Consider the following 13,312-nt stretch of genomic DNA (forward strand, 5'->3'; position numbering starts at 1 on the left):
CAGGAGAATTGTTTGAACCAGGGTGGCAGAGGTTGCAGTGAGCCGAGATCACACCACTGCACTCCAGCCTGGGTGACAGAGCAAGACTCTGTCTAAAAAAATGAAAAAAAAACCATATTCACTCTCGTCTCTCTCCCTTCACCACTTTCTCTCTTCTCCCCCGACCCACCTGAGCCATACTCCTTGACTGCCATTTCTTCCATGATCAGCCCTGGACACATGTCCACCCTTATGCAGTATAAGTGTCCTCTCCCTGGGCCCCACAAAGCCCCCTCCCCCACTCTCAGCCTCCCTGGGTCCAGCCTCACAGAGCATCCACCCCAGAGAGTTGCTTCTCTGCAGACCCCTGACCTGCCTCTGTCCTCAATCACAGGCACGCTGAAGACCTCATCGTAACACCGTTTGCTCAGGTGAGATCTCCCTCCCCTAATGGTTAAGGAGAAAAGAGGCTCCAACATTCCACCACACTTGGGGGCAGGGCCTAGCCCTGCTGCTGGTCTTGGGGGACCCCCCCCCCTCCTCACTGCCACTTCCCATCCCAGGTGCTGGCCAGCCTCCGGAGCGTCCGTAGCAACTTCTCACTCCTGACCAATGTGCCCGTTCCCAGTAACAAGTAAGTGAAGGCTGAGCTGCAACAGCTGTGATCGTCAGGTGATGCTTTCCCGGGTTCTGCTCTCAGCCCTGCTGTGTGACCTTGGGCAGACAGGTGACCTCTCTGAACCTCTGTTCAGACAACAGCTCCCAGAGAGCCAGAGAACCATTGCGGCTCAAGCACCTGAGACACAGGGTTTTGTTTTTTTGTTTTTATTTTTTCTTGAGATGGGGTCCTACTCTGTCACCCAGGCTGCAGTGCAGTGGCACGATCTCGGCTCCCTTCAACCTCTGCCTTCCGGGTTCAAGTGATCCTCCTGCCTCAGCCTCCTGGGTAGCTAGGATTACAGGCATGCGCTACCATACCTGGCTAATTTTTGTATTTTTAGAAGAGATGGGGTTTCACCATGTTGGCCAGGCTGGTCTCGAACTCTAGACCTCAGGTGATCCACCCGCCTTGGCCTCCCAAAGTGCTGGGATTCCAGGTGTGAGCCACCGTGCCCTGCCCAGAAGTTTTTATAAATATTTGGGGGTCTGGATGCTTGGTGGTAAGACCACAGCCACAGTCCCCAGGGCCACCCTGGGCCTTGACACCCAGTTGCTGGACAGATGGCATTCCATGGGACTTCTATTGCCTCTCTGTAAGGTGATGATCGCAGGCAAGCCTGCTGGCTCATGCCTGTAACCCCAGCACGTTGGGAGACCAAGGCAGGAGGATCACTGGAATCCAGGAGTTCAAGACCAGCTTGGGGGAAACAAAGTGAGACCCTGTCTCTACAAAAAAAAAAAAATTTAGCCCAGCATGGTGGCATGTGCCTGTGGTTCCTATTTACACAGGAGGCTGAGGCAGAAGGATCATTTGAGCTTAGGAGGTTGAGGCTGCAGTGAGCTGTGTTCCTACCACTGTACTCCAGCCTGGGTGACAGAGCAAGACCCTGGCTCAAAAAATAAATCGAATAATAAAGTGAGGATGACAATAATACCTCCCTTAGGTAACTGCTGTGAGGAGAGATGATGTCTAGAATGTGCTAGAATATCGTCCTACACATAGTAAGTACTCAGTACACAGGAGTGGTTCTTACTTTGTTTTAGGGCAAGAGGTGTGGCTGAGAGCTGCCAGTCCTTCTCGGGGTAGGGGACATAGACATCCCTGGGGCTTGGAGGATTTGTAGGGAGTTAGTCAAGAGAGCAGAGACCTTGGAAGCCCAGGACCTGACCTTAAGGCAGATCAGCCACGTGGTGGCCTTGAGCCTCAGTTTCCATATCTGTAATGGATTTTTCTGGGGCTCATTGAGGCTGCAGGCAGAGTACATGGCAGCATCCCTAAGACAGGGTGAGCATTCAGAAAAATGATAATTGGCCAGGCGCAGTGGCTCATGCCTGTAATCCCAGCATTACAGGGAGGCTGAGATGGGCAGATCGCCTGAGGTTGGGAGTTCGAGACCAGTCTGCCCAACATGGAGAAATCCCATCTCTACTAAAAATACAAAGTTATCCAGGTGTGATGGGGCATGCCTGTAATCCCAGCTATGTGGGAGGCTGAGACAGGAGAATCGCTTGAACCTAGGAGGCGAAGGTTGCAGTGAGCCGAGATCACACCATTGCACTCCAGCCTGGGCAACAAGAGTGAAACTGTCTCAAAAACAAAGCAAAACAAAACAAAAAAAACAGAAAAATGAAAATTGGCACTGTGGCTCTGTTCATGGAAAGGGGGAGGGTGGGACCTGGTAGGGGGACCCAGGCTGACATTGCAGCCCCATTTTTTTTTTTGCAGGCGGTCCCCGCTGGGCGGCCCCACCCCTGTCTGCAAGGCCACGCTGTCAGGTAGCTAAGCCCAGAGGGGTGGGAAGGGTCCCCTCTTGCTGCCCCATTGGGGTTCCCTCAGCCCCTTCCCCACCCAGCAGTCCATTCATCTGGTGAACCCTGTCACCGCGGGCTGGGGCCTCTGGGCTTCTGCCTACAGATCTTCTTAGTCACCATCCTGGCTGCTCCTTCCTTAGAAGAAACGTGTCAACAGTTGGCCCGGGAGACGCTGGAGGAGCTGGACTGGTGTCTGGAACAGCTGGAGACCATGCAGACCTATCGCTCTGTCAGCGAGATGGCCTCGCACAAGGTGCGCAGGTGGTGGGCAGAACCCCTGGGTAAAGCCGGTGGGGGTGGGGCCAGTGGGTAGAGCCAACCTCTAGACGGGACCAGTGGGCACAGCCTGCGGATGGAGCCAGCCACTAGGCTGGGGACCTGTGGGCAGATAGCTACTGGGCGTGGCTGATTAGGGCAGGGCCAATCTCTGGGTGGGGCTGGTGGGGATGGGCCTTATGGGTGGAGCCAACCACTAGGTTGGGCCTTTAGGAGGCCAACTATTGGGCATGGCTCATGAGGGTGGGGCCAATCTCTGGGTAGGGGCCATGGGATGGGGTCAGTCCCTGGGTGAGGTCAGTCCCTGAGTGGGGCCAATCCTTGGGCGACAGCTTCAAGGCTTGAAGCTCCTGTAGAGTCAGACTTTCCCCGGGGCTGGAGGAGCCTAGTGTGTGTTGGGGGGTGTGTCCGCCGGGATATACAGATGTCAGTACGTGACCGATTCCGTTGGGGAGTTTTATGCTTTTATGGTCTTTGGGGGTGTATCTGTGGCTGTGGGTCTGTGTAGCTGCTGGTCTATTGGCTATGCGTCTGCAGCACTGGTGTTTTTGGAGTGGACTCTAAGGAGTGGCACGCCAGTGTGTACCTATGGAGGGTGTATGGGTGTGCACAGGTGATTATGCATGGCTAGAGGTATGTGGGGCTGTACCAGAGGGGTGCGCATGTCTGCAGGGGAGAGTTGGACCAGATGGGAATCTGAGTGTGTAGCTCTGTGTGTTTGTGAATGTGTGTGTGTTTGCAGGGCTGCAGGGGTGAGTGCAAGTCCCCCATGTACAGTTGTGCAGACTGTGCACTGCACAACCCCAGGGGACACTATTTTGTGTGAGTGATGCTTCCTGGAGTTGGGGAGGGTGGTAGCAGCCCTTGTGGGTGGGCGTGTATCAAGACATGATCTGGAGGTGGGAGTGTCTTTGTTGGGGGGGACGTAATTGGTGGGTGGAGGCTTGTATGGGAACATACCAGTCCGAGGGCGATTGCATCCCTGAGGGTGGGTCAAGCATCTGAAATGTGGCAGTATCTCTGGGTATGGGTCTGAGGGTGTTTCTTCGTGAGTGAATGGTGTGTGAGAGTGTGTGTGTGTGTGTGTGTGTGTGTGTGAATTTTTGCATCTGTGAGTGTATATCCTTATGGATTTGTCAGGGTATGTTTGTGTCCAAGGTCAATGGATATTCATAATGGTTGAAAAGCATGTCTGTGGGTGTGCCTAGTGTGTGTCTGTAAGTGTGGCTGGCATCAGTGTCTGTCCCTAGATGTGGGTCTGTGCCCTTGGATGGGGTGTGTCTGGAAGCATCTGCTATATGCTCAGCTGTGGACTTATAAATGTGTTGGACGTCTGAGTTGTCGCTGCCTTGGGTGTGTGTGTGTGTGTGTGTGTGTGTGTGTGTGTGTGCTGTAAGTGTACAACAGAAAGCATTTGGGTATCTGTGTGTATTCGAGTGTCAAGTGCCTGGATGTGTGTGGGTGTCCCTGGAAGTTGTGTCTCAGGGTGTTTGTACATCTGTGAGTGTACAGTGGGTGTGTGTTTCTGTCTCTGGGTTTGTCCATGGAAGAGACAGGTCCTCACAGGGACAGCCTCCCTGGGTCTGGCTGAGGCCCATGGGGCTCTGATGCCCCTTTAACGCCCCCCCACCCCCAGCACCACCTGACATCCCATGCAGTCTGCCAGTGCTGCAGTGAGCACACACGCACGCACACGAGTGCACACAAGGAGCTCTGCAGCCTCCTCCTGGGACCCTTGCCCTCCTCCCTCCCATGGGCACGGACCCCCCACCACCTCCACCCACCGCTGTGTGGGGGCCCACTGGGGCCCAGGGCTGGCGGACCATGTAACCAGGGCTGCCGCCGGGAGCGCGGAGGGGAAGGGAGCCCCCAGCCCTGCTGGGCCGGCCCAGGCCCCTCCGCGGCTCCCCCTTCCACCACCCACCTGCCCGGCACCCCCTCCTGGGTGGTCGTCAACCCTGGGACTCCCCAAGCCCAGCCTCTGTGTGCAGCAGCCCCAGGCGGGCTAAGTCTCCAAGATGCCCTTGGTGGATTTCTTCTGCGAGACCTGCTCCAAGCCGTGGCTGGTGGGCTGGTGGGATCAGGTAGGAGAGTGCAGGGTGGTGGGTGGGTAGGCATCCTGGCCAGCTGGGCCCCTTGTGTGGGCTTGTGTGTGTAACTGTGCACGTGTGTGGCCTGGAGATGAAGCCTTGTGACAGTCTCTGTGTGTGGCCAGGGCTGGGCGTGGATGGCGGGTGACTGGGGGTGTGTAACTCTCCCTGGGGGGGGACTGTGAGTCCCTCACTGGGTGTGACTGTGTCAGTGCCTGGATGTGTGTGTGTGTCTGCCTGACTGTAGACTTGTTTGCCTGGGTCACAGTGTGGCCCTGTCTGAGATCATCTGGCTCTGACCATGATGTTGTGTGTTGGGGTGTGTGTCTGAGCCCAGAGCTGCCTGATATTTTGGGGACATGTGACCCCAAATGTCAGTGACTACCTTATTTTGCATACCCTTTGATCTGTGTATCTGGGCTGTGTGATGCTGTGTAGGACTGAGAGCCTATGACTGTGTGTGTGGTTGTGTGAGATTTTGTGGGTCCATCTTGTGTGGATGTGTGTCTCTGTACTCAAGGTCTCTGGGTGGCACCGGGAGGAGGGAGTGCCCTGTCCCAGCATGAGCCATGCAGGCTCACCCCTCCTGCCAAGTGTCCCTTGTGCCTCCCTGGACAGAGTCTGCTCCTGCTTTTGGGGTGCTGTGGCAGAGCTTGGGGGTGGGGCGCCAATGCCCTTTCTCCTCTATGTACAATGTCACAGCAGAGGCCTGTGCAGAGTGACATGGGGTGACCAGGAGGGGCCTCCAAGCCAGGTTTTAGGTATATTCCGTTCATCTGTGCATCTGTCTACCTCTCTGGGGTTGGGGGAGAGGGGGCTATTATGGGAACACCCCTCCCCCTCCCCTGAATGATCAAACTGGGATTTCCTCAGCTCACCATTCTCCCCTGCCCTGGCCAAAGCTTTTTGTCCCCCAGAGTTTGGGTACCTCGTTCCCTTTTCCCAAACTGAGCTGGGGGCCAGGACCCAGGACCCCCAGGAATGGGGTCTGTGTCTGGGAAGACTTGCATCAGGGGCAGCTCTGGGAAGGCAGGGGTTAAGGGGCCTTCACTTGCCCCCCTTTTCCCCAGCTCAGCAGCTGGTTGGAGGGGGAGTTGCTAAGGAGACTCCCATCGCCATGGCGACGGGATTCTCCTGCTTCCCCATTGGCTCCCTGTTAGGCAGGAGCCCCTTCTTCCACAGGTGCCCCTCTGGCTCCTCCTTGGGGGGAATGGGGAGAGGAGCCCCTCTTTTCCTCAGGCCGGAAGGGTTATGCTGATCATCATTCCCCAAACCTGGGGACCTCCCTCCAGAGCTGGGAGGAGAGGAAGGGCTGACCCCACCCCCCTAGTAGCCTCATAGGTGCTCTGTTGGCTAAGCAGAAAAATAGGAGGGACTCATGGGGTCTTCAGGCATTCTCGGGAAAGACTGACACCCTCCCCACCACTGTGTTTCCCCCATCGTTTCTTCCTTGTTGACTCCTTCACCTTAGTTCAAGAGGATGTTGAACCGTGAACTCACACACCTGTCAGAAATGAGCAGGTCAGGAAACCAGGTCTCAGAGTACATTTCCACAACATTCCTGGGTGAGTGAGGGGCAGCACGTGGGATTGCTGGGGGGGATCCCTGCGGTAGAGAGGGGGCTGACCCTGACCTTGGGTCCTGTTGCTTATGTTTTTCCAGGGACTCTGACTCTCCACTCCCCAAAGGTCAAAGTTACTCTATCCAAGTGCCCCTCACTCCTGATGCCCCCAAACTCTGTGAAAACCCAATTTCTATAGAACCCAACATTTGAAATCATCTGTGAACTTAAAACCCTTCTAAACTTTAAAAAGCCTTCAGGGGCTAGGCATGGTGTCTCATGCCTGTAATCCCAACACTTTTGGAGGCAGAGGCTGGCAGATCACTTGAGATCAGGAGTTTGAGACCTGCCTGGCCAGCATGGTGAAACCCGGTCTCTACTAAAAATAAAAAAATTGGCTGGGAGCAGTGGCTCATGCCTGTGATCCAATACTTTGGGAGGCTGAGGTAGGTGGATCATCTGAGGTCTGGAGTTTGAGACAAGCCTGGCCAACACGGTGGGACCCCATCTCTACTAAAAATACAAAAAATTAGCCGGGTATGGTGGTGGATGCCTGTAATCCCAGCTATTCGGGAGGCTGAGGCAGGAGAATTACATGAACCCAGGGGGCGAAACTTGCAGTGAGCCGAGACCTCACCATTGCACTCTGGCCTGGGAAATAGAGTGAGACTCCCCATTGCACTCTGGCCTGGGAAATAGAGTGAGACTCCCCATTGCACTCTGGCCTGGGAAATAGAGTGAGACTCCGTTTCAAAAACAAACAAACAAACAGACAAGCAAACAAAGAACCTCTGTGTCTTAAGTGCTCACTTGAATGCTGGAGGCAGAGGTTGCAGTGAGCTGAGATTGCACCACTGTGCTCCAGCCTGGGCGACATAGCCAGACTCTGTCTCAAAGATAAACAAACAAACAAAAAAAAACCTCCAAGCTGAAAAGCCTCCTGAACTGAGCAGGACCCCCCACATTCAATAGACTTTCCAAACTTGGATTGTCTTCCCTCCAAACTCAGTAGACACCCCAGATTGAAGAGAGATGCCCAAAGTCCGCAGTGCTCAAACGTAAGGGAAGCGCTGTGCTTCCGAGTCCATAAAAGCCCCCAAACTTCAGCAAACCTCCAAACTGGAAAACCCCAAATTCAGTACGATCCCCAAACTTGGTATGACTCCCCCAATTCAGTAGACTCCCAAAATATCTCTAGAAGGTTCTCAAGCTTAAGAACCTGTAAGAGGTGGAAAGAGGCGGCTCATGCCTGTAATCCCAGCACTTTGGGAAGCGGAGGCAAGAGGATCGCTTGAGCCCTGGAGTTCAAGACTAGCCTGGGCAACATAGTGAGACCCTGTCTCTACAAACAAATAAAAAAAAACTAGGTGGGCATGGTGGCATGTGCCTGTGGTCCCAGCTACTTGGGAGTCCAGGCAGGAGGATGACTTGAGGCCAGGAGCTCCAGGTGCAGTGAGACATGATTGCTTCACTGCCCTCCAGCCTGGGTGACAGAGCTGAGATCCTGTCTCAAGCAAACAAACAAAAACCTGTAAGATTCCTAATTCAGTGGAACCCCAAATGCACCAGAACACTCCAGATTCATTAGAACCCTTAAGCTCATGGGTACCTTGAAACCCTCTAGCTAAAGCTGTCCCCCCAAACTCGGGATAATTTTATCCTTGCAGTTTGTCATCACACCCCAAAGGCCCCCAAATTCAGGAGGTACCCAGACAGGCAGAAAAGTGTTGGGGCCGGGTGTGATGGCTCACGCCTGTAATCCCAGCGCTTCGGAAAGCTGAGGTGAACAGATCACTTGAGGTCAGGAGTTCAAGATCAGCCTGGCCAACATGGTGAAACCCTGTCTCTACTAAAATACAAAAATTTGCCAGCATGGTGGCACACACCTGTAATCCCAGCTACTCAGAAGGTTGAGGCAGGAAAATCATTCAACCCGGGAGGCAGAGGCTGCAGTGAGCCAGAGATCTTGCCACTGCACTCCAGCCTGGGTGACAGAATGGGACTCTGTCTCAAAAAAAAAAAAAAGTGTTGGGAATTTCCAGTGCTCCCACCAGTGAGGGTGGGGTGTGTCTTTGTGTTCTGAGGATCCAGCCAATGGGAGCATAGTATGCAAATGAGCTGGTCCTTGACTAGCTCCAGGTCACAATGGGTGGCCTTGGTTGAGCTCTGGAAGCCCCTGAAAGCTCAGGAAAAGGGCTCCTGGGGCTGTCCCCCAGGCAGGCTGTGCGGAGATAGGTAGGGGGGTAGGGACAAGGAGCCAGAGACCACCCTTCCCTCTCTCTTCCTGGTGACGTCCCCCGCCCCATCAGCACACTTGGCCCACATGCCAGAAGGGTTCTGCCCTTGTGGGTAAGCCTTCCCCATAGGCGGTAGAGGGCTGAGGGACTAGGGAGCCTCCAGGAGTGGAGGGGGTGTTCACACTTGCTCCTGCCCCCATCTTCTGCAGACAAACAGAATGAAGTGGAGATACCATCACCCACGATGAAGGAACGAGAGAAACAGCGAGTGCCGAGGCCAAGACCCTCCCAGCCGCCCCCGCCCCCCGTCCCACACTTGCAGCCCATGTCCCAGATCACAGGGGTGAAAAAGCTGATGCATAGTGACAGCCTGAACGACTCTAACATTCCCCGATTTGGGGTGAAGACTGATCAAGAAGAGCTCCTGGCCCAAGTGGGTGGGGGTTCAGTAGGGGCAGGGCTGGAGGGGATGGTCTCCTGGGCATTCGGTTGTGTCTTAAGCCAAGTTTCCTAGAAGCAGAGCCTGAGGTGAGGGTGTGAGTCCATCCTGAGGCAAGCATGCTGGCTCTTTGTACCTCTGTATCATCCATTGCCTGGGGGCTGCCCCCAGGGGTAGACGAATCACCTCTTCCATGTAGCTCCTGTTAGGGTTAGAGTCTTCTGAAAAGCGGCCAGCCATGAGCCTTAGCAGGCAACACTTCCAGCAGCACAGGAATTGGTGTACAGACCAGTGACACCGATCCAGACTGCGCCCCCATAGTGTCCACAACAGTCCAGACCTGGGTTTCACTCCTAGCTCTTCCAGGGGACAGTGGAAGTGGAAGTGATTAATCTTTGGTGGCTCACTCAGCTGAGACTTATTGTAACCCTCTTTGAGCCACCTCCTCCAGTGAATCTTCCATTCAGTCACCTGACATTTATTTATTTATTTTGATTTCTTTATTTTGAGATGGAGTCTCACTCTGTTGCCCAGGCTGGAGGGCAGTGGTGCTATCTCAGCTCACAGCAACCTCCACTTCCTGGGTTTAAGCGATTCTCCTGTCTCACCCTCCTGAGTAGCTGGGACTAAAAGCGTGTGCCACCACAGCTGGCTAATTTTTGTTTTTTGAGACCGAGTCTCGCTCCATTGCCCAGGCTGGAGTGCAGTGGTGCACTCTCGGCTCACCACAACCTCCACCTCCTGGGTTCAAGCGATTCTCCTGCCTCAGCTTTCCAAAGTGCTGGGATTACAGGTGTGAGCCACCACACCTGGCTTAATTTTTGTATTTTTAGTAGAAATGGGGTTTTACCATATTGACCAGCCTGGTCTCGAACTCCTGGCCTCAAGCAATCCACCCACCTTGGCCTCCCAAAGTGCTGGGATTCCAGGTGTGAGCCACCACACCCAGCTAACTTGTTTATTAAGCAGTTACTATGTGCCGGCCCTTTTTTGGATTCTGGAGCAACATGGAAAATAAGCCCTTCTTCTTTTCTCCCTTGGGGCTTGTGAACAGCTTAGCTAAGAAGCTGAGCTGTGCTGGGGCCAGTTGTGCTGGGTTTCCATCCTGGCTCTGCCACTTATGAGCTGCACGATCTTGGAGAAGTCACATCGCTTCTCTGAGGCTTGGTTCCTTCACCTGCCAAATGAGATCAAGTGCTAAGAGCAATACTTGGCAGATCATAAGTGCTCAAAAGACAGTGGCTGTGATTGCTTTTGTTATTTTGCAGCCCAGTAGGACAAGGGCAGTACATTCTGTACAGTTGAACCTGTCACCCACTGGGTGAGCAATAATGGTGCTTCCCTTCAGACCAAGGCTCAGACTCCTAGGAAATGTTCTCCAGGGCCCTGGGCCTTATAGGCTCCTGACCTCTGGCCTCCATCTCCACCAGGAACTGGAGAACCTGAACAAATGGGGCCTGAACATCTTTTGCGTGTCGGATTACGCCGGAGGGCGCTCTCTCACCTGCATCATGTACATGATATTCCAGGTGATGGGGACAGCCGGGAGTGGGCCCGGGTGAGAGGGGCTCAGAGCTGGGCGTTGGGGGCCGGCGGAGGTCACCACCCTGCCCCTGCCTGCTTCAGGAGCGGGACCTGCTGAAGAAATTCCGCATCCCTGTGGACACGATGGTAACATACATGCTGACACTGGAGGATCACTACCACGCTGACGTGGCCTACCACAACAGCCTGCACGCAGCTGACGTGCTGCAGTCCACCCACGTACTGCTGGCCACGCCTGCCCTAGATGTTAGTGTCTGTCCCGTCTCCAGGTCCCCATCTCTCTTTGTGACTGTCTCTTCAACCTTCTGTGTGTCTCTCTGACCCCATGTCTCTGACCTCCATCTCTTTTTGCCCCCATTTCTCTCCTTTTTTTTTTTTTTGAGACAGAATTTCACTCTTGTTACCCAGGCTGGAGTGCAATGGCATGATCTCGGCTCACCGCAACTTCCGCCTCCCAGGTTCAAGCAATTCTCCTGCCTCAGCCTTCTAAGTAGCTGGGACTACAGGCATGCGCCACCATGCCCAGCTAATTTTTGTATTTTTAGTAGAGACGGGGTTTCACCATGTTGACCAGGACAGTCTCGATCTCTTGACTTTGTGATCCACCTGCTTCAGCCTCCCAAAGTGGTGGGATTACAGGTGTGAGCCACTGCGCCCGGCTTCTCCTTTTTTTCTTTTTTTTTTTTTTGAGAGGGAGTCTCACTCTGCCACCCACGTTGGACTGCAGTGGCACGATCTCTGCTAACTGCAACCTTTGCCTCTCGGGTTCAAGTGATTCTCCTGCCTCAGCCTGGGGCTACCGGTGCCTACCACCACACCCAGCTAATTTTTTTTTGAGACAGAATCTCACTCTGTTGCCTAGGCTGGAATGTAGTGGCACGATCTTGGCTCACTACAACCTTTGCCTCCCGGGTTCAAGCAATTCTCCTGCCTCAGCCTCCTGAGTAGCTGGGATTATAGGTGCACGCCACCATGCCTGGCTAATTTTTGCATTTTTAGTAGAGACAGGGTTTCACCATGTTGGTCAGGCTGGTCTTGAACTCCTGACCTCGTGATCTGCCTGCTTCTGCCTCCCAAAGTGCTGGGATTATAGGAGTGAGCCACCATGCTCAGCCCCATTCCTCTCTTTAATCTTCATCTTTCCTTCCTGACTCCAACCCCCTCATCTTCCTTGTATCCCCCTTGTCATCCTTTACCCCATCTCTTTCATCTCCATCATTCTTCTTTTTAAAACTCTCATTTATTTAAAAAAAAAAAATGTTTTAGGCTGGGTGCGGTGGCTCACGCCTGTAATCCCAGCACTTTGGGAGGCCAGGCAGGTGGATCACTTGAGGTCAGGAGTTGAAGACAGGCCTGGCTAACATGGTGAAACCCCGTCACTAATAAAAATACAAAAATTAGCTGGGTGTGGTGGCGCACGCCTGTAATCTCAGCTACTTGGGAGGCTGAGGCAGGAGAATCACTGGAACCCAGGAGGTGGAGGTTGCAGTGAGCCGAGATCGCACCACTGCACTCCAGCCTGCAAGACAGGCTGGAAAAAAAAAAGTTTCAGAAAGTTTAGTACGTATACACTGTAGAATACTGTGCGGCCACGAAAATGAACAAGATCCTGTCCTTTACAGGGACATGGATATAGCTGGATGCCATTATCCTCAGCAAACTAACTCAGGAATAGAAAACCAAACACCGCATGTTCTCACTTATAAGTGGGAGCTGAACAATGAGAACACATGGACACAGGGAAGGGAACATCACACACTGGGGCCTGTCAGAGGCCAGAGGGGAGGGAGAGCATCAGGATAAATAGCTAATGCATGCAGGGCTTAACCCCTAGGTGATGGGTTGATAGGTGTAGCAAACCACCATGGCACACCTATGTAACAAACTTGCATGTCCTGCACATGTATCTCGTAACTTAAAATTAAATTTAAAAAATTTTGGGGCTGGGCAGGATGGCCTCGAAAAAGTTCTAGACTCAAGCGATCCTCCCACCTCAGCCTCCTAAGTAGCTGAGACTACAGGCCACTCACTGCCATGCACGGCTTCAACTCTGTTATTCTAACGTCTGTCTCTCTGCTCCCAGGCAGTGTTCACGGACCTGGAGATTCTCGCTGCCCTGTTCGCAGCTGCCATCCACGATGTGGATCACCCTGGGGTCTCCAACCAGTTCCTCATCAACACCAGTGAGTGGCCCTCGCCGGGGGCGGGGCTGGCTGGGCTGGAGGCAGTGCTGGCCAGGCTGGGGAACTGCTAACTGGGCTGTAGGCGGGGTTGGCCGAGCTGGGGAGGGGTTAGCTAGTTGCGGGTGGAGCTGGCCCTCCTGCGGGTGGGGCTGCACACGTGGGCCCTCCCCTGACCTCCGGGCCGGGCTGCAGATTCGGAGCTGGCACTAATGTACAACGATGAGTCGGTGCTCGAGAATCACCACCTGGCTGTGGGTTTCAAGCTGCTGCAGGAGGACAACTGCGACATCTTCCAGAACCTCAGCAAGCGCCAGCGGCAAAGCCTACGCAAGATGGTCATCGACATGGTGGGCGGGGCTGGGGGCGGGTCGGAGCGGGAAAGGAAGCCTTGGAGTTGAGGGCTTTGGGGAGGAATGGGTCCGAGTCCCAGAGGAACCCTCAACCTGGACAGAGCGGGAGGCTTCTACCTGGTGAAAACTTCAGAGGCCTGGGTCAGTCTGGGGGGTGGGCGTCAGCGGCCCCAGTGACGC

At 54.2% G+C, this 13,312-nt stretch overlaps 1 protein-coding gene across 8 annotated transcripts in view; it reads left to right on the forward strand.

Annotated features, from left to right (window-relative positions):
- PDE4A (phosphodiesterase 4A) overlaps positions 1–13,312 on the forward strand; it is a 68,083-nt gene that overhangs the window by 48,176 nt on the left and 6,595 nt on the right. For 7 of the 8 annotated variants that reach the window (XM_035286470.3, XM_035286468.3, XM_078360556.1 and 4 more), the window contains 10 exons: positions 374–410; positions 543–613; positions 2,366–2,415; positions 2,592–2,704; positions 6,289–6,382; positions 8,825–9,048; positions 10,485–10,583; positions 10,681–10,845; positions 12,683–12,782; positions 12,975–13,129. In XM_035286470.3, coding sequence (XP_035142361.1) covers positions 374–410; positions 543–613; positions 2,366–2,415; positions 2,592–2,704; positions 6,289–6,382; positions 8,825–9,048; positions 10,485–10,583; positions 10,681–10,845; positions 12,683–12,782; positions 12,975–13,129 — 1,108 coding nt within the window. Of the gene's footprint in view, positions 1–373; positions 411–542; positions 614–2,365; positions 2,416–2,591; positions 2,705–4,406; positions 4,812–6,288; positions 6,383–8,824; positions 9,049–10,484; positions 10,584–10,680; positions 10,846–12,682; positions 12,783–12,974; positions 13,130–13,312 lie in introns of those variants that run through there. The other variant, XM_035286472.3, reaches the window with a different exon arrangement.

This window comes from Callithrix jacchus, chromosome 22 (genome assembly GCF_049354715.1).
Source record: "Callithrix jacchus isolate 240 chromosome 22, calJac240_pri, whole genome shotgun sequence".
Taxonomy (NCBI): domain Eukaryota; kingdom Metazoa; phylum Chordata; class Mammalia; order Primates; family Cebidae; genus Callithrix; species Callithrix jacchus.